Genomic DNA, 21032 nt, shown 5'->3' on the forward strand with positions numbered 1-21032 from the left:
CTCCCGGAGGCCAATACTGTCGAATTGCATCCACACTACCCAAAAGTCGACCCAGCGAGATCGATTTTAGCGCTACTCCCCTCTCCAGGGAGGAGTACAGAAATCTATTTTAAGAGCCCTTTAAGTCAACAAAACAGGCTTGGTCGTGTGGACAGGTGCAGGGTTAAATCGACTTAACGCTGCTAAATTCGACCTAAACTCATAGTGTAGACCAGGGCTCAGACACTCTAATGTATTGTTATTCTAAACACTTGCAACAGCATATCTCCTTCCATGGAAAATCCTCTGGAAAACTAGGGGAAAATACTTTTTCCATATATGGAAAAGTATTCCAATAGAGCACTTCCAAAAACATAATCTAAATGCTGTTGTTTTTTATGGTACATCTTCCTTATGCAGCACTGCTAGCACTGTTTAGCTCTAAAGTCCATTTAACTGGTGCAAGGAGGATCATCCCAGTACAAAGCTCACCTTCCACTTATGCAGATTTGATACGATTCCCATAACACTCCTTTCTCCCCCTTTGTGTAACAGAAAGGAGGTGTAGCCATGATAGATCTGCACCACATCCCCTCCTTGGCTGTGTTTTCAGTCCCAGGTGGCTGTGTGCAGGCTCACACAAATCAGGTATGTCCTAAGCCATACCTGACACAGGTTAGGAAGGCAGCAAGCCAGTTCCTGTTATCAAAAAGGTTGAGAAACATTGCCCCAAGGGATGCTCTAGGGACAGGCCCTGCCATCTAAATGAGAGGATTAGGGGAGTAAAGTGGAGCATACTTGTCTCACTGAAATTAGTAAAGAGCCAATCTGAAGAGGCCCATGGCATGAGTAATGTTTTTTTAAGACCGTTGCCTCAGTTATATGATCTTTCCCTTTTCCCCAGAACAAATGTAGCTCACAAGAGGAAAACAGGAATTTGGTGACTTTGTTCAGATAAAATAAGAACAACTCAAAATCTTTGTCCAAAACTAACTCTAAACCTGAACCTTTTCCTGGATTTCAGATCAGTTTTGGTTAACTTTTAAAATTGTCGGGGCCACTGCATTTAATTTTCCCTGGAAAATGAAGCACTGAATTAGAGAGGCTGTTTTTATGGCACTTGCTGCTGGTCTGAAACCCAGCAGTCCTGGATGCTTTATGACAGAGCATAATCTTACAAGATTTTCAACCCAAAGAGATATGAAAGGGATCATTAAGTATTTCAGATTTGGTTTGCTCTTCTTAACTTAATTCAACTTTCTGATTTTTGCTTAACTCCATGGTTTACCTATCTATTGTCAAAATGTAACATTAACGGTGCAGATGCTAGGATCAAAAGGTGAATGAGGGTGTGTTTGCAAATATTTTACTTGAAGCTTTCACTAAGAATATAAATACCATATTTTTTTCAGTATTATATATTATTTGTTTTATCATGGCATCCAGAAGCCCCAGTCATGGACCAGGGCCTTCCTATTTTAAGTGTTATAAAAACACAGAACAAAAAGATAGTCCCCACTCCACGGAACCTTCAATCTGAATATGACAAGAGACAAAAGATGGCTATAAATACACAGAATGCGGGAGTACAAGGAAGCAATGCAAAAATAGTGGTCAGCATGATAGATACTTGTCTCTGAACACTGGCAGTCTAACAGTTAAGTTTTTGTAGGCACCACACAACAAAGGAGAGTTTTGAGGAGGATTATGGGGAATGGTTGAAGGTGGATAGTGAGGTAGTTTTGCAGAGGTTTACGGGGAGCATCTTCCAAGCATGCTGGGCAGCATGGGAGAAAGCACAAAGTGTTTGAAAATTTAACAAGTAGTAAGTGGATACTGGCATCATGGGCTGACTGGAGGCGAGTATTAACAGCTCAGTAGTGAACGAGAGAGATGCAGTTAGGGTGGGGATTGCCCATGAAGGGCCTTGAAGGCAAATACAAGCAGATTATGTTTGATAGTATAAAGAAGGGGCAGCCCACGCAGGGGGTGACATGGTCAGAGTGACAGTCTAAGAAAATGACCTTTTTAGCAGTGTTCTGAGGGGATATCAGTGAGGCAAGATTGCATTTGTCAAGGCCAAAGAGGAAGGAAGGAGGTTGCAATAATTGAGAAGTGAAATGATAGTTTTGATCCACAGGGGTCGAGAAAGGACATAGCAAGGAGGGCTTGAGGGTGGTAGTGAATTAAAAAAAAAAAAGCATTCTCGAATGATGCTTTTCCAATGTGGACTTCTTTATTTCGTATTTGAAGAGGGGGATAATATAACACTGCATCTTCAGAATCATCTCTGTGTAGAATGCTAATGAATAGAGATCTCTGAAACTAATTTGTATCCCTACTGTTCAGTACTTCTATTTACTACATACTAAAATGTAATTAATTGCTAACATAGCATGCCCAGGTCTCTCTTTGATAGCATTTAAGCAGCAATACATTACTACTGTTATGGTATCAGTTAGACATTATGGTATGTTTTAATTCCATGTCTGGTCCAATAGGTGAAACTAATTTATAAGATAAATAGCTGAATTTATATGGGTTGTTTCCTTAAGAAAAAGCATACAGGAATGTATAGAACCATGCGGTACCATGACATCTGCAGTGCTGCAGATTCACCCAGCTAGTCAGAGAACTGGAGTTGATAGTAAATGATAGTGCTGATATCATATGAACTGGTTTTGATCTGGTACTGCTGTGTGAACCATAAGCAAAGATGAAGAGCTGTTTGGTACAAGTGGGACTGACCTACCTCATTGCCAAATGTAAGTACAAGTAAGTAGCCAGACAGTTTTTCTTACAGCTTTCATTTTAGCAGCTTTCCCCAGAACTAGGTTGCACATCAGTAAGTCCTCTGTGCCTCCTCATACCCACAATATTCCAATCCAGGACAATGAGACAGTGGGGAAAGCCTTTTCAGAGAGTTCTGTTATTACAGTATGATTTATTTAAATAACACACATTACCTATGGAGTATTAACCCTCTTCTATTGATAATTTTAAATGAAAACTGCCTTTCCAGTTTGTTATTAATCAAACCTGATTACAAATAAATATGCTGGTATCTGTAAACTAAATAGAGAACATGCATTCATAAACACAGCTATAAACTGAAGTATTTTTAAAATGCCCAATTCAAAAAAACAGAAAAACAAAAACTTGTGCATATCACCAATGTTATTGACATTTTTTACTTTATGCTTGTATAGATGACTACACCTATCTATCTCCTTTAACATAACCATACTTCCTATCTTCCGCTTTGTAAGAAGATAAACGTTGTGCTCCTCTGTTTCAAATGTAAGACATACAGTGAATATTTTTACACTGGAACAATTAATGTAGAAAAATAATGCTACTAGTAACTCTCTCTTTGGGGACTTGTAAATATCTGTATTACTTATACTATGAATAAGAAATGATTTTGTATCAAAAGTACCCTTGGTAATACATACATTACTTTCATATAAATGTGTCCTATCTCCTCCAGCATTGCTTTTAATTTTGTTTTTAAGTGGAAAGGAAAAGTCTTATGATCAGACCACAAGATTGGGAGGTAGAAGTTTTATTCCTATTTCCAGCTGAGTCACAGAGTTGAGGAAGCCATTTAATTTCTCTCTGCTTCATTTGCCCCATCTGTAAAATTAGGTTAATGCCAATCTAGCTCACAGGATTGTCAGGATTCATTCTTAAATACAACTTTGAGACTGTTGCGTGGAAGATGGTATATAAAATAGGTGCCAGGGATTCCTTTTTATTGTGTTGGAATAATCCAATAGAACAAAAAGCCAGTAAAGATTTCCCAGCGCTCTGAAGGTTACTTGGAAGAATGAGTAGTATTGAAATTTGGAGGAGCTAGGGTTATGATTTATTAGTAATACGTTGAATGTTACCCAATTGCCTGTCAATGATAGATTATATTTTAGTGTCTCTTTGTGATGGTATCTAGAGGCCTTAAGGTATTAGGTGTATAAAAATAAATAAAAAGTATTATCACAACTTGAAAAAAATCTTAGGTGCTGTTGTTTTTGTTTTGTATAGCAAGAAAGGTGACTAGCAATGTACAAATTTCATATTGGCAGATCCACAAATCGATGTCTGGTAGCCTTCTAACAAAGACTTGTTGCATTAATCAATAACACATAATAGGAGCACAATGTGAAGTCTGTCAACATAGCAGCTATGAATTGAGATTTCACAGAAGTGCAGATAATAATTAAATATATTTTATAGATCAGAGCTTCACTTGGTAGTCTCCTTTCTGTCTGTTTGACTCAAATTCAGTCTTGGATGGCTTTGTAACTTGCTCTACTTGAATCCAGCCAAGGATGAATTGATTAGCGTAAGACATCAGTGCAGAAATATGAATTTGCTCTCTTGGAGTTTGAGTCAGCTTTTTAGGCAGATGGTTCTGTTAGGACTCTTGAGTGTATGTCTACACTGTAATTAAAAACCCATGGTTGGCCTGTGCCAGCTGACTCAAGTTTGCGGGGCTGGAGCTAAGGGGCTGTTTCATTGTGGTGTAGACATTCAGGTTCGGGCTGGAGCACGGGTTCCAGGACCCTGCAATGTGGGAGGTTTCCAGAGCTCTGGCTTCAGTCCAGTCTCAAATATCTACATCACAGCCCCTTAGCCCAAGCCCCACAAGCCCAAGTCAGCTGGAATGGGCCAGCTGCAGGTGTCTAATTGCAGTGTGCACATAACCTTAGGGTCATCTTGGATTCCAAGTCATCTATGTGCATGTATTGTAGTTCTCACTGAAATTTTCTTGGTAAATATTTATTTTAAAAAGCAAGATGCCTTTGGGTTTTTAGTTAGCAGATGATACTTAAATTTTCATAACTTCAGACCTAGGCATGACAATTTCTTTGAATTTCATTCAGACAATTAGAGCAATCTCAGATAGACTGTAACTAGAGTTATGGGACACCCAGCTTTCTTGCTTCATGTGGATTAAATTCATTTGACAGAGGTTTAGATGGCTTTTAATTCATGTGACTAGCTCTCCTACATCCTACAGGATTGGCTCCTGACATCCTGTAATCCTTTTTGTCAGCACTGGGAAAGGCCAACCAATGTATCCTCAGTGTTTCATGAGGTGACTGACTAGCTCTCTATCCACGATCCGGATCTTGAGAGGTCAGCAAAGAAATCCCACTTCCTTTCATACTTCTGCTGAAAACATTCAGGTGAGAGGTCCCCTGACCTGCTTAGCATCAGCAGTTCTGGAGAATCCTTCTCTAGACCTGCCATCTGCTCCACCCTTAATAAGAAATACTACCATGTTCTGTAGTAGTAATCCGAAATACTACCATGTTCTGTAGTAGTAATCCAAAATACTACAGGCTTTTTGCAATGTTGCAATGCTTTGGGCCATTATTTCAGATTACTGTGCTATTTTTGGTTACTACATGGTACAGGCAATTTACTGTATCTTGTTTTTATGCTAAGCTAAAAGGAAGACCCCAGATCAGGGGTTTCCAATTTGATTGTTGTATTCTGTGGCACCTCAACCTGGTAAATAGACTTTAAAGAAGCAGTGGAGGAGCATTGTTAGTCCCATTGCTGTTGAGCAGTTGGGCTTCTGCTCCTCCTTTAAGATGTTTTCTATGGAGTTGGGAAATGGGTTTCCTTTGTTAGTTCCCTGAAAACTATACATGTGGAGGAGCAGTTCAGCTCTAATTTTAAGCTCTAACAAGGGTACCAGTATACATATGGCAGAAGGGGAGAAGTGTGGCAAGCTACAATCATGTGTTTTTCTGAGAGTTGAGTGAGTTTTGTGGAGAGAAGGTTCGATTTGGGAAGGGAGTTTCCTAGGTCAGACTAAGTTGTCAGGCTTTTCACATCTATGCATAGAACAAGCAAGTTTTCCTTTTTAGGGGGAAACAGAGTTCACACAGCTAACTGCATTATGATTTGCATGAGCCGTTCATGTCGCACTGAATCCCAGTGCAAGTGTTAATTTCAGTTATTTCCTTTTTCATATACATCCTTTCATGAAGTAGCATATTTGTCTGAACTCCCTCTAGGCCTGGATTCCTGTTTGTTTTGATGACCAGTGTTTAGATGTAATGTTATTATTGCTCATAAAACAGCTATAGCTGTGTAACAAAAGGCTTTAAATATTATGGACTACATTTTCAAGTACTCTGTGCTCATAGTTGAAACCTGAATTTCAAAACATTCCACATCACTGTGAAATATCTAGTCAACTCACTTTGGTGCCTAAATGGGAACTAAGATGGTTTAAAAATCTGACCCTGATTGTGGATGCTGAACTCTTGAAAAACATGTCCACATATGAGTGTCATTTAAAAGTGCCTCCATCAGGGTCTGAAGAGGAACTCTCCTCTTTGTAGTCTTCAAGTGCAAGGATCAAATTTTTACTCAGATTGTTCAATGAACTGTGTTGCTTTTTTGTGGTATGACAATCAATATTTCTCAAGTGTTGTGTGGCTTTTTGTGATCCTTTAATGATCTAGTAGAATATCCCTAGAGATGGCCTCAAACCTAAACTTCTGATCAAGATTTGAGTTTGTATCGGAGTACACAACTCCTTTCCGGAGGAGGTTGTGAAGGCTAGCACTATAACAGGGTTTAAAAGAGAACTGGATAAATTCATGGAGGCTAAGTCTATTGATGGCTATTAGCTAGGATGGATAAGGAATGGTGTCCCTAGCCCCTGTTTGTCAGAGGGTGGAGATGGATGGCAGGAGAGAGAACTATCACTGTTACAGAAGAATTGGAACAGAGTTGAATTTGGAAAAGTTTGGATTTGGTATTTTGAAGCCCCAAATTGGGAGTTCATGGATTATAGTGTAGCCTATTGAGTAGAGAAGCTTTGGATTTAGGGCTCATCTTATCATTAGAATAGATTTGTGTGTGTCGGGGGGCGGGGGGGGGGGATATGTAGGCAAGAATATCAGATTTCTAATAGCATCTTTTAAGGTACTTAAGTGTGAGAATCCTTGAATTTACGTAATAGATGTGCAGTGCAAAAAGCATTTGAGTATTTTGTATGTTTCTTGAAACAAAATATATTCTTATAAATAATGGTATGCGTGAACTCCACCTGTGAAGGCTTACAGAGATTTAAGGTTTATGAGCTTTGCTCAAAAAGCATCTTAAGCCAATTGAGTAGGAAAGATGTTAATGTATACAGTACTCTTCATGGTCAAGGAATCTCAATGTATAAAGTAATAGCCTTATTATTGGCTGCGTAGTCAAACAGAGCAACCAAATGTGGATTCATAATGGTGGTTGAGACACTGAAATCATTGGAAGTAATTTTGGTTTGCTTTTTGACTTAACTATGTTATTACTTGCAGGGCTTTATACTTCCCTAGGGTACAGCACTTTAACATCAGCACTGTGTTTGAACCCAAGTCCTGTGTGAGAAACTCAGTTTTTGGTGGAGGTTACATTATTCTAACATCTAGCCCATAGTAATGCTATATGGTTTTCCCTCAAGACTAATGTTTTAGTGTCTGCAGCTGGTTGGAGAAGAATGACAGATTTGGCATCCCATAAGTTTATCTAAAGAATGGGGTGCTAAACCCTTTATTTTTCCAGCAAAAATCTGGGAATTGGGAAAGATGATATTGAGAAAAGGGATACTGAAGATTTTCTTTATTGATATGGCTTTAACAGACCACAATCAAAAGCAAAAAAGTGGTTTCAAGCTTCAGTAGACTAACTGTACTCATTCCATAATCCCTGCAGTAGGTTAACACCAACTTCAGTGGTTAGGTCAAAAGACATGTGACCAACAGCTTTAATTCACATGCATTCAACTAATCTCCTTGCCTGTAAATTTGTTTCCCATGGCTTTTCAATTCACAAATTTCCCCCCAGTAGGCTTGTTCCTTAGCTCATGGTTTTATTTTGGATATTTTGTTTAGGTTGATTCAGATCCAGAAACTGAAAACATATCCATGAAAATTCCTATAAGGGAAAGCAGCCTGTAGATTTCTTCTGCAGGCATTGCCCAATATATTTGGGCTTGTCTAGTTATCCTCAGAATAACTTCTGGGCATGGGCAGCCCACCTATTTCCAACAGTAGTTCTCAAAAGTCTTCGCTGGTTCTCTTTGCCACCTGAATAGCTGCTTCCTAAACTATGGGGCCAAAGTAGAGCTAGTAGATTCACTGATTTTTCAGTTTTCCCGGAGTTCAGAAAAAAATGGGTTAGGTCAAACGGAATTCTAAAATTGCAAAAAGTTGGCAAATTAAAAAAAATCAATTTTGGATCATACTGGCAATTCATAGTCATTCATAATGACAATAAATAGTCATTGGGCTAGAGAGAGAATGAGTGAAAATGACTTACTCTGTAGCCTGGTTGTTATGGCACTCACCTACGATGTAAGAGGCAGCTCCAAGCTCAAAACCCTGCTGCAATGACTTAATTATTTATACACAGAGAGACTGACTGACTGCCCCACCAGATCATACAATATGTCAGTGGCTAGGGCATTCCGTTGGTTTGTGGGACATTCAAGTTCAAATCCCTGTTCCACATCAGATAGAAGGGGGGGATTGAATCCAGGCCTCCCATATCCCAGGTAAAGGCCTGAAGCACTGGTTTAAAACTTCTTTCCCCTAAATTGTTTGTTTTTGTGGTAAAAAATATTGGCCAAAACTGTTCAGACATCAGTCAAAAAACATTGAGATCATTGTAGGCAAATGTTAATTTGTTACCGGAACAAATAGCCGGAAACCTATGATTCTGTTCTTACTAGATTTTCAAGAAGCCCCTTCACCGTCCTTTAAAATTCATTGTAACTATACAATGTAATGTAGGGGCAATTTATTGGAACCCAAAAGAAAGGAAGGAAAATTCTTGGAATTTTCACCTTTTATTACGAAGTTAAGTTTCTGCAGGAGGCGGTTGGAGGACAAGGAGTCAGGGAAAGGATGTTATATTAGAAGTTTACCAAAAGCCTAAAGATTACTACTGTAAATTCTTTGCCTTTTGGCTAATCAAGAACACAGATCCATTCTCCTTTTGAGAATCATAATAGACTTTTATTTAGTAAGGCAAAGGTTGTTAATATTTTCCTTTCTCATTTGCCTAGTCTCATTTTGATACATGGCTCTATCAGTGGTTTATAAATTGACTTGCCTGTTCTTTCATCCCTCTCCTGGCATCTTCTTCCCTTGAGTTACAAATCAGATCTTGTGCCCATTACTTGAGCACACACCCTAAGGGTGTAAAATGTCATTAAATAGGGCAACTAAAATACAAGTGAGATCACCAGAATGCCTCATTGATAATGTCTGCTTTTGGATATGAGGAACATTAGCAAAGACTGGTCTATCTTTAGTTCAGCACAAGCAGTACTTAGACTTACTACTCTTTTGACTATCTAACCCAGAGATTGGATTGTAGCCAGGTCAGAAGGATAGGCCCCAGTTTTTGAGGGAAGCTTTTATAAAATAAACATTTCAATTTCTGTCATATTACCCCCACTAAATATATATCTGTTTGCCTGTGAACCCATGATTGTCATTTTGGATATTTTACACAGCAACTAGACACCTCTGGCTGGCCTGTGCCAGCTGACTCAGGCTTGCAGGGCTTGGACTGTTTCAATGCTGTGTAGACGGTGAGGTCAGGTTGGAGCCTGGGCTATAGGACCCTGTGAGTGGGAGGGTCCCAGAGCTCAGGGCTCCATCCCAAGCCCATAAGTCTACAACAGCAGTGTGACAGCCCAAGCCCTGTGAGCCCAAGTCAGCTGGTATGGGCCAGCCACTGTTTTTTCTTTGCTTGTGTAGACATACCCCAAGGGGCAAATGAGCTGCTGACTCCTAATACAGCCCTAATAGGGTTAACAGGGAAAAAGATAAGGAGTCAATTGAATGTAAAACTGCACAATTCTGTACTGGTGCTCCCTGATCCGGTTTTACTCTGTGTCTCATGAGAAGTGCCTTAACACTACAATGAATCTTTGACCATTCCTAGCTGTCTGTTCAGTTCCAGTACTTTCCACGTCTGTGGAACCCATAGCATGATGTTGACATCCTAATTTTTTTTTTAATAGTTTAAACCTTTTTTTTCAATGTGACTCTAGTTCTGATAAAGGTGCACTATTTAGCTACAGAAGTGACATCAGATAGGGAGTCACAATACAAGTTGGTCCACAATGCCCAAGCAAGGCCCCATGCCCTGGAATGGAGGGTCTCTTTCTACAAAGGAGACATTGATCAGTGCCCATGCCCATTTAATCTCTGGGATCTCTGTGGAGACTACAGAGATAGGCCCAGATCCTGCAGTTGCACCAGGTGGGCTGACCCTTGTGATTGTCTGGATGCCCATTAATTTCAAGAAAAAAGAAAAGGAGTACTTGTGGCACCTTAGAGACTAACCAATTTATTTGAGCATAAGCTTTCGTGAGCTACAGCTCACTTCATCGGATGCATACTGTGGAAAATACAGATGAAGTGAGCTGTAGCTCATGAAAGCTTATGCTCAAATAAATTGGTTAGTCTCTAAGGTGCCACAAGTACTCCTTTTCTTTTTGCGAATACAGACGAACACGGCTGTTACTCTGAAACCTGTCATTAATTTCAAGGAAATTCCACAAGGGAATGGAGTTTGGGTTTAGTTGCAAGAAATGGTTAAATAATACCAGCTGATATGGTGGGTTTAGTGCTGTATGTACATTTTCAGACAGAAGATAATGACATTTTTACTACTGACCTGTGAGTAGTCCCACAGTAGAGTAGACTACTACTCTCAGTAGTAAAATTAATCATATTTATAAGTCTTAGTAGGATTGAGGCGTCTGTGAACTAGAAATGGAAAAACTATATAACCCATGATTAATTCTGCTCTAATCTTAATTTGCTTGTATAGTTACTAATGATTTTGGGGCGGGGGACAAACAAGCCTGTAATTTGATTTACCCAAGTAACACCATTTCTGAAACTAAAAGTTTCTGAATTATTCTGTCTCTGATGCTGTGAATGCCTTCATCTACTACACCATTCTCCTTGAATATGATTGTTTTTTATGTTTTCCACAGAGGGATTTTAAAATAAAACTAGGCTGTGCCTGCGAAAAGTAAATCTAAAATAAGACTGTCTGATTTCTTTCTAAATCCTTGCTGGCTTGTACAGCCTTTTTCTGCAGTAAAAGCTAGTGATGCCTTATAGCCTTTCACAGTTGTCAGACCATATAATTTTATCAAATAATTGGTTCTGGTCTTCACAAAACTGCAAGTAACAAAGTTCACATCATTTTATTTAAAACTTTTCTGCTGTTGATGGAATTCTCCTCCTGTCCTTTTTTTGGTTCAAGTTGCTGGATTCTCTCATTTTTGACCATTTCTAACCTATTTAAAGCTTTTGATAAGTGCCTGTTATCTGATTTCTGGTACAAAAATCAATACATTTGACCACAGCTTTTCCTTTAAAATCTTGAGAGCATTTGATACACCCTTGGCATAACCTCCATCTACCTGTCTTTGAGTAAATAAAATCACTTTTTAGATATTCATTCTCCATCATTTAATGTTTTGTTGTTGTTGTTGATGATACAAATGTTTGTTGTTGTTGTTGATGATACTTAATTTCACTCCCCTTAGTAATGCACTGATCAGCATTCAAAAAAGCCTGACTCTGTTGAACTAAGGTCATGGCATGTTCTAAGTTGGATTGCAAAAGACCATTCTCATTCCAGTACTAATGAGTATTAACCCAAGAAACAAGTTGCTCTGGTTACCCAGGTAGTTGGCTCTAGTACTGAAGTTACAATTTAAAACTTCTCCAGTAAAGCCAAGTGTTAAAGCAGTATCTCCTCAGTGCAGCAGGCTCTCAGTACTAACAAAATAATCCATTGAGTAGAAAGCCCTACATAACGTGCGATATTGCAGATTCTGCAATATTAGGCTTCCACTGCAATTTTGACAGCAGGAGCCTCTCTGTGCATGTACCTGGCAGTGGGATCCCCAGCCACCCAAGGGCTGAGAGCAGGAACCCCCTCTCTCAACCCTGGGCAGCCAATCTAAGCCTCAGACCCGTGCTCTTAGCCCCGGGCAGCTGACAGCAGAAATTTGTGTAAAAATAACAATGCACTTTATTACTGCAAATATTAAGGTCCATTATTACTTTTCCACAATTTTCCATGGTTTGTCCCCAACTCAACTGCAATTTTTTGACAAGCATCCTGCAATTCATGCAGAGCCTTAACTGAGTAACAGTAATAAAAAACTGCTTATGTTCATCCATTATTAATTGTCTTAGTTCCAAAACACTTCATTCCATTCCTTTAAAATTAAAAACAGTGTACAATAAAATTAGGATGGAAAATGGGTTTTTTCCTCATGGGGTGAAAAGTGGGCTCTGGCACTTTTAAAGAGATGGTGTGCAAAACTGGCTCTGTCTTGTGTTTAAAAAAAATCCTTTTTCTTGATTTTTAAGAGTATTAATCTATGTACAATAGAGAATGGAACAAGTTAAAAACAATAATTTACAGTGGTTAACACTGCCCCTTTTGAAGTCTGACTTGTGCTTTATGAATGTAAAGATAAAACTACAGAAAAATAAAGAACTGTAGTTTCACTTGTATGTTTTTATTTTCCATGTTCACATTTTTAAAACATTTATGAATCCTGCAAAACTGTTAAATTATGTATCAGGTTGACTTTTTCCAGGGTGTTCATGAAACCTCTGTAGGGTGTGCTGGCTGGCTAACCCTTTAACCTCACCCAGAAAAAAAGAGATTTTAGCAATATTTTGTTCTCTTTTTCAGCTGGAGAGACTACAGTCTGAGAATACCTTTGAGTGGGGAAAGAGAGAGATATTTGAAACAGAAAAGCAAAGTCTGGAAAGAGAGAATAGAAGGTTGAAGTCCCAGGTGAAAGAAATTCAGGACCTTCTGGATAAGAGAAATAAACTGCTATCAAGTAACTTGGGTTCTGATTTCAAGACAGCACAAGATGAACTAGTGGAAAAAAATAAGGTATGGACTTTACTTGGTAGTAGATCCAAACTTGTTTCAAGGAAGTTCTCAGCCATCAGCACAGATTTAAAATAGTCACTGATCCTGGAAACATTGATGCATCTGTGTAACATTACACACAGGAGTATTCCTATTCAAGTCAAAGGGATTCGTACATGCATCAAGTAGTGCATGAAGTTAAGTGTTTGCAGGATTAGGGGCCCTAATGTATCGTTTAATTTTATTTTGAATGGATGGCATGTTCTTTGAAAAAAGGCTCTGATGGATGTAGTCATTCTATAAAGTATAACAATGACAATGATTTTTCTGCATAGTTGCTATAGCTATTAACTTTTTCAAACTGAAATATGACAAGCAAAATCATAGTAAATATTTCCATACTAGACTTTCTTTCATGTAAACTCTCTTTTACAGAACTTCAAATTACTGGTCTCCTATTCAATTTACCTTGTTCAGTATTCAAATATCATATATAGTTCATTCTTTGAAACTATAATACTGCAATAGCTCATTTTCCAGGAGGAGTCTGGGTTTCTAAAGAACAACAAACTGCTTATATCTTATCTTCCTAAAATATCTTTCCACACTATTCTCACAGTTCAGGACAGGTGCATCTCTATTCCCTCTCCGTGGTCTACCAATGGCATCCACACTCAGGCTTCCAGCTTCCCATCCATCACCTCTCTTGGGCAGAGACTCACATTTCTCTCTATCCTGACTGGGGTTTTTCTAGTCTGCTCAGTTTCCTGCTTACACGGCAAGTCAGACTGCCTAAATAGGCCAGAGTCTGTGCTTTGCTTTCTCCCCAGATGCTATAAACAGCATAGTTACCCACAGTTAAGTTACCAAAGAGCCCTTTCTAAGCAAACACATTTATTCCTAAGGTGCAAGTATTACAGAGAAAACATTATAAAAACAATAAAAGAACCTACATGCCTGTTAATAAAGTTAGCAGAGAACACCCCCAACTCCAGCCTGGAGCTCTGGTAGGTGATCAGTCCTTCAAACCTCATACAGGTTTGTTTGTTTTTCTTCTGTGGTTACCAGTTCATAGAATCATAGGGTTGGAAGGGACCTCAGGAGATCATCTAGTCTAACCCCCTGCTCAAAGCAAGACCTAATCCCCAACTAAATCATCCCAGCCAGGGCTTTGTCAAGCCTGACCTTAAAAACCTTGCAGATGACACTAAACTGGGAGGAGAGGTAGATACGCTGGAGGGTAGAGATAGGATACAGAGGGACCTAGACAAATTAGAGGGTTGGGCCAAAAGAAATCTGATGAGGTTCAACAAGAACAAGTGCAGAGTCCTGCACTTAGGACTGAAGAATCCCATGCACTGCTACAGACAAGGGGACCAAATGACTAGGCAGCAGTTCTGCAGCAAAGGACCTATGGGTTACAGTGGACGAGAATATGAGGATATGAGTCAACAGTGTGCCCTTGTTGCCAAGGAGACCAATGGCATTTTTGGATGTATATGTAGGGGCATTGCCAGCAGATCGAGGGACGTGATCGTTCCCCTCTATTCGACATTGGTGAGGCCTCATCTGGAGTACAGTGTCCAGTTTTGGGCCCCACACTACAAGAAGGATATGGAAAAATTGGAAAGCATCCAGCGGAGGGCAACAAAAATGATTAGGGGACTGGAACACATGACTTATGAGGAGAGGCTGAAGGAACTGGGATTGTTTAGTCTGCAGAAGAGAAGAATGAGGGGGGATTTGATAGCTGCTTTCAACTACCTGAAAGGGGGTTCCAAAGAGGATGGATCTAGACTGTTCTCAGTGGTAGCTGATGATAGAACAAGGAGTAATGGTCTCAAGTAGCAGTGGGGGAGGTTTAGGTTGGATATTAGGAAAAACTTTTTCACTAGGAGGGTGGTGAAACACTGGAATGCGTTACCTAGGGAGGTGGTGGAATCTCCTTCCTTAGAAGTTTTTAAGGTCAGGCTTGACAAAGCACTGTCTGGGATGATTTAGTTGGGGATTTGTCCTGCTTTGAGCAGGGGGTTGGACTAGATAACCTCCTGAGGTCCTTTCCAACCCTGATATTCTATGATTCTATGAACCTCTAAGGAAGGAGATTCCACCACTTCCCTTGGTAACACATTCCAGTGCTTTACCACCCCCCTAGTCATTTTTCTTCCATAATATCCAACCTAAACCTCCCCCACTGCAACTTGAGACCATTACTCTTTGTTCTATAATCTGGCATCACTGAGAACAGTCTAGATCCATCCTCTTTGGATCCCCCTTTCAGGTAGTTGAAAGCAGCTATCAAATCCCCCCCTCATTCTTCTCTTCTGCAGACTATATAATCCCAGCTCCATCAGCCTCTCCTCATAAGTCATGTGCTCCAGCCCCCTAATAATTTTTGTTGCCCTCCGCTGGACTCTTTCCAATTTTTCCACATCCTTCTTCTAGTGTGAGGCCGAAAACTGGACACAGTACTCCAGATGAGGCCTCACCAATGCTGAATAGAGGGGAATGATCACGTCCCTCGATCTGCTGGCAATGCTCCTACTTATATAACCCAAAATGCCGTTAGCTTCTTGGCAACAAAGGCACACCGTTGACTCATATCCAGCTTCTTGTCCACTGTAACCCCTAGGTCCTTTTCTGCAGAACTTCTGCCTAGCCACTCGGTCTCCAGTCTGTAGCAGTGCATGGGATTCTTCCGTCCTAAGTGCAGGACTCTGCACTTGTCCTTGTTGAACCTCATCAGATTTCTTTTGGCCCAATCCTCTAATTTGTCTAGGTCCCTCTGTATCTTATCCCTACCCTCTAGCATATTTACCTCTCCTCCCAGTTTAGTGTCATCTGCAAACTTGCTGAGGGTGCAATCCACGCCATCCTCCAGATCATTAATAAAGATACTGAACAAAACCGGCCCCAGGACGGACCCTTGGGGCACTCCGTTTGATACCGGCTGCCAGCTAGACATGGAGCCATTGATCACTACCTGTTGAGCCACTGATTACTACCTGAAGAACTACCATTTCATCACATCTATTTCAAATAGTTCTTTGATGCTCATAACACTTCCCAGCGTTTACACTGGTCATATCTCCTCACAAAGAAAGTTACATACAATTTCACAATAATACATCAACTTTGCATTTTTAATACAATGGATTCCAAAGCTACTTAAATTTAATTCAATAAGATTTTTCAAGGATAGTGCAGGAAATTGCCATATCTGTAACAACTATGAACCTTCCTTTAAAATTCTTTTAGACTGGTATTTATTTGAACCAATAAGTATATAAGATATTCCTTTATAAGAAAAGCAATTTGAGATTTCGAAGAGACCGCTGGTCAAATATACGCATATATGAGAAAATATGTTACGGTGTATCAAATAGTTATTCAACCACATGAATTCTTGGTGTTCATGCATTTTCTGAACACGAGATGAGATCCTTTTGATCAGCAGTGTCCATCTGGGCTGTCCCCACTCCCATCCGAGGGCATAAAAGGTGGAGTAGATCCAACCATTCCTCAGTTCTTTTCTTACTACCTATCACTGTGACGCTGAATCCTTGCAGCATCTGCTTTTCTTAGGCTATATCTGTGCTACCACTTATGTCGGTATAACTTATGTCACTCAGGAGTATGAATAAGCCACCCCCCTGAGCAATATAAGTTACACTGATCTAAGCACGGGTGTGGACAGCGCTATATCTGTTTGAGAGCTTCTTCCTCAAACATAGCTACCACCGCTCATTGGGAGTAGATTAATTAAGTCAACAAGAGTGCTCTCTCCCATCGACTTAGAGTGACTATACTAGAGAGCTTACAGTGGCACAGCTGAAAGCTTTCTAGTGCAGTCATGGCCTTAGTTAGGCTTTGTCTACACTGGCACTTTGTCAGCAAAACTTTTGTCATTCAGGGCTGTTAAAAAAAAAACACACATCCCCCGAACGACAAAAGTTTTACCGACGAAAAGCGCCGGTGTGAACAGCGCTTTGTCAGCAGGAACACTCTCCTGCCGACAAAGCCGCTGCTGCTCATGAGGAATGGATTTTTTTTGTCGGCAGAAGAGCTCTCTCCTTTTAGCATGCCTTTTAGCAGCATGGCTGTAGCGGAACAGCCATGTCACTAAAAGCCACGTAGTGTAGTCATATTGTTGTAGTACATGTTGTCTTTGCAGCTGCTGAGTGTGCTGGTTGCTTTCAATTCAGGATAAATGAGGAACAATTAATGGTCATTTGATTTAGTGGTAGCTGATAAAATGGAAAACATCCTGGGGGTTGACAACAAATGCCACTGCACAAAAACTAGACTGAATGCAAGCACAGGACAGCTGGGGATTGATTTGCTTGCAGCTGTGTGTCTATCTGCCAGAAACAGCCAAGAAGCAGGCAGAGAGAAGCAGAAAGAAAGAGACGGGAAAAGAAGCATTTGTAACATGTCCTTCAGAGAAAACTGAGAAGGAGAGCTCTTTGGGGAGAATGCCGGCTGGACAGAGGATTGACACTGTAAGGAAGGAACTGCTTCCTGCTGTGTGATTCCTACTATGTTCAGGGAAACAAGGCTCCGTTTGTAAATGTACAGAATTCTATCAAAGAAATACCAGACTTCATCATCAATTTCTCCTCCTAACAGAAACAACCTACAAGACCCCAAATATTTGCTAACCACTCAAGTCAAGAGGGCAATACTGGTTTTAGGAGTGGGATCCAGCTTCCAAGGGGAGAAGTGTGAGCTGGTACTCCTGTTGAGCCAAGGTGGAACAAATAATGGAGATGGTTGTAGAACTCAAAGGTGCCCTGAAGAGTTTGAAACAAGGTCTAAAACAAGAGCTGGAGGCTCTGCAAAAAGAATTAAAGCAAAATGCTGGAAGCTTCCCAGGAAGGGCTGAGAGATGACCTGTAGGCAGAGATGAAGTCTTTTGGGGGGCATCAGCTACAGAGTGGTTGGGGAGCCCAGCTCCAACACTTCCAAATCTGGGATGGCAAGGTAGATCAAAGAGGTGACCAGCAACCTGCCTGTCAAGGATAAGAAGGTTTTCCAGGAAAGAGGGGATATCAGGAAAACTTTATCCAACTTGGATCTTGCTAACAAATGAGCCTCAGCAAGGATTCCAAGAGCTGAAAAAAATCACCTTGAGAAGGAAATCAAAGAATCATGAACCACAGATAAAGTCAGCCATCTGGCTATGGAATTAGGCGAGCCACAAAACATGGGTGAAAACAAGACATTTACAACACTTTTCTACCTTGTTTGTAATCCAAAGAACCCCGGAGTGGAGAGATCAGATTGTTCCAGCTCAAGTCAGACAAAAGCTACATGTTTGTTTGTTTTTTAAAGAGGGGAGGAGAGAACTCACTGGAAGGGTTATTTGGCTCAGTTGAACACCATGGCAGAAATGGGTGGCTGGGTAGACAAACAGAAAGGGGTATTTCTAGCAGCCAACTTGAGTGGCCCAGCTCTGATAGTCCTACACAAGTGACTCCCTAGAAAAGAGACAGAATCATCCAGACTTGGTACAAACCCTAGATATGTGGTTAGCAGTCAGCCATCAATCTGAACTGATCAGGCCACAACTGAGAGGTAAAGAAGAGACCCTACTTGAAGTGGCAGAAAACTTGAAGAGACTTGGGTTCCTGGCATATCTGGATACCAATGAGGATTTTCAGGATAAATGGGCAACGGACCAATTTATAGACACTCAGCTAGACTTGCAGATCAAGATCAGCAAAAAAAGGTCAGATGCACTCCAACAGGCTCTGGAATGTGCCACAGAATTTGAATCTTTCCATAAGTAGATCATCAGAAGCAGAAACAGTCTAGTGAGAAAGATGGAAGCTGATCTCTGAGTCCTGTAAGTACAGGTCTGTGTCTAATATGCATGATGGCAAAGGGGATTCTAATATTGCTCGACATTTTTGAACAATTAGAAACAAGTATTAAATTCAGTTTCTAAAACCAAGGGAAATTGATAATAATGCAAAAGTAAAGGGAAGCAGTTCATTTAATACTGCTACGGTGAAAAATCTAGTCACAAAAAGGATTGCTCTAAATGTAAGTCTCACCAGGAGAAAGCCTCACAAGTGTCTGGTGAAAGCCTCTCACCCTGTTTTGGGAAGCAGGTATGAGAGCAAGCTGAAGGGGCAAACTTGGAGGTAAAAGAAGCAGCACCACAGCTTTAGTTTAGAACTGGGCAGTTAATAATAATTGGCATTTGGTTATTAAGTGTGTAATAGGATCTATGAAATGCAAAAGAATAATGGACACTGGCTCAAATCTAAGAGATTAGATCTGATGTGATAAAATGCTAGACAACAAGGAATCCAAAAGGGAACCACCTAATTGATCTCAAATGGAAACATTGACTGGGGAATGTTCATCTGCCCAATAATGGAGAAAATTGAACTTCTGGATTTTGAGCAATAACTCAGTGTAGTTGAGACAGTGGATGAGCTAACGAGTGGTTTGGATTTCATTATGGCTAATAAATGCCAAGAAAGTTATTTTACAAATTCATTCTGAGGAAACTGACAGCACCTCAGCTATGCATTACATCAACAGACAGATGCCTTTCTCATCCCCTGGATGCTAGGATTGATGTATGCCTTTCTGCCAATTCCCATGGTAACAAGTATTCTGAAGAAACAGCGGTGAGATGCAGGATTGATAATCATAATAGCCCCAGTGATGGGCAGGCAGTTCTTGTCTTGTCTGATGAACCTAGCAGTGAAAAATTAGCCTTCCACCCACCAATCAGACATAATGTCCACTGAAAGAAGCTGGTCAGCTTCTGCTTCAGTCCAAATGATTTATAAAGCTAGATGGAAGAGGTTTTCTGTTTGGGCATCTCAAAATCAGCTGTCCCCCTTGACAACACCTATTTCAGCGGTGTTGGACTATTTACTAGTCCTGAAGCAAGCTAGACTTTCCACCAGCTCCATAACAGTTCATTTAGCAGCTATAGCTGCCTATTTCCAACAGTCAAGTCTACACTGTATATTCTCATCCTACAGTGGAAAGAATCCTTAAGGGCCTTATTCATGTTTTCATAAAGCCAGGGTCATTCTCAGGCCTCACCCCAAGTTTCTGCTTCAGACCTCCATCTGAATAAATTAATTTGTCTTCCAGTTTTCTTTTCCAAGCCTCAACCCTGGGGGAAGCTAAACTTTGCACACTTGATGTATTAAGGGCATTGTCTTCTTACTTTGGTGGAAGAAAGTAATTCAGGAACACACCCAAATTACTTGTGGTCTTTTCTGATAGAGGTAATGATCAGGCAATATCCTTTCAGAGATTATCAGAATGGGTCTCCAGCTGTATGAGAAGATGTTATGAGCTAGTCAGCATCATATAGTCATTAGAACTTATTCACTAAATGTCCCTATTTCTGAAACCAGCAGGGCAACTACATGGAGTTCAGTTCATACCATTTCAAGACACTACTTCTTGGTAGAGGTTCCAGTTCAGATGGCTGACTTGATGGTGACTTGACAGATGGTGGATAAGTATCTGTTCTTTTCTGTGCCTCACTCTGAAGAATCATCTCCTCAAACTGCCCTCAAAGATTTTCATAACATAATAGAAGAGTCCTATTAGTTAAATTATATTATCCACCCTCTGGCCAGTGTAGGACTTTTCCCTTCATTACTGTGTATTCTCCAGTGATTCTCTAGATGGACTGGTGTATCTTAGTTCTTCAATTAGAAAACAGTTTGGCTAAAATAAGAAATGGCCCATTATTTAAACTGAACCATGCTTTGTTTTTTGCTCACAGGAGCCATGCTGTGTTTTTTAGCACAGGAGCCACGGCTGCAGCATGAATGGGAGGTGGGCTAGCTCTGCAACCCCACCCACTGACAGGGCTTCTCCTTCTCACCAGGCCTGTGACCAGTCTAGAACCTGGCCACAACCCCTGGGGATGGATTAGCAGGAACATAGTAAGCAAGATGCAAGAAGTAATTCTTCCACTCTACTCAGCACTGATAGGGCCTCAAATGGAGTCCTGTGCCCAGTTCTGAGCACCACACTCTGAGAAGGATATGGACAAACTGGATAAAATCCTGATAAGAGCAACAAAAACGATTAAGCGACTAGAAAACACAATCTACGAGGCAAAA

The 21032-nt window shown here is 40.4% G+C and overlaps 1 protein-coding gene across 1 annotated transcript in view; it reads left to right on the top strand.

Annotated features, from left to right (window-relative positions):
- Positions 1 to 21032, top strand: part of CCDC102B (coiled-coil domain containing 102B) — a 341519-nt gene that overhangs the window by 106358 nt on the left and 214129 nt on the right. The window contains exon 6 of the mRNA XM_007066708.4: positions 12733 to 12942. Coding sequence (XP_007066770.2) covers positions 12733 to 12942 — 210 coding nt within the window. The remainder of the gene's footprint in view (positions 1 to 12732; positions 12943 to 21032) is intronic.

This window comes from Chelonia mydas, chromosome 2 (assembly GCF_015237465.2).
Source record: "Chelonia mydas isolate rCheMyd1 chromosome 2, rCheMyd1.pri.v2, whole genome shotgun sequence".
Lineage (NCBI taxonomy): Eukaryota > Metazoa > Chordata > Testudines > Cheloniidae > Chelonia > Chelonia mydas.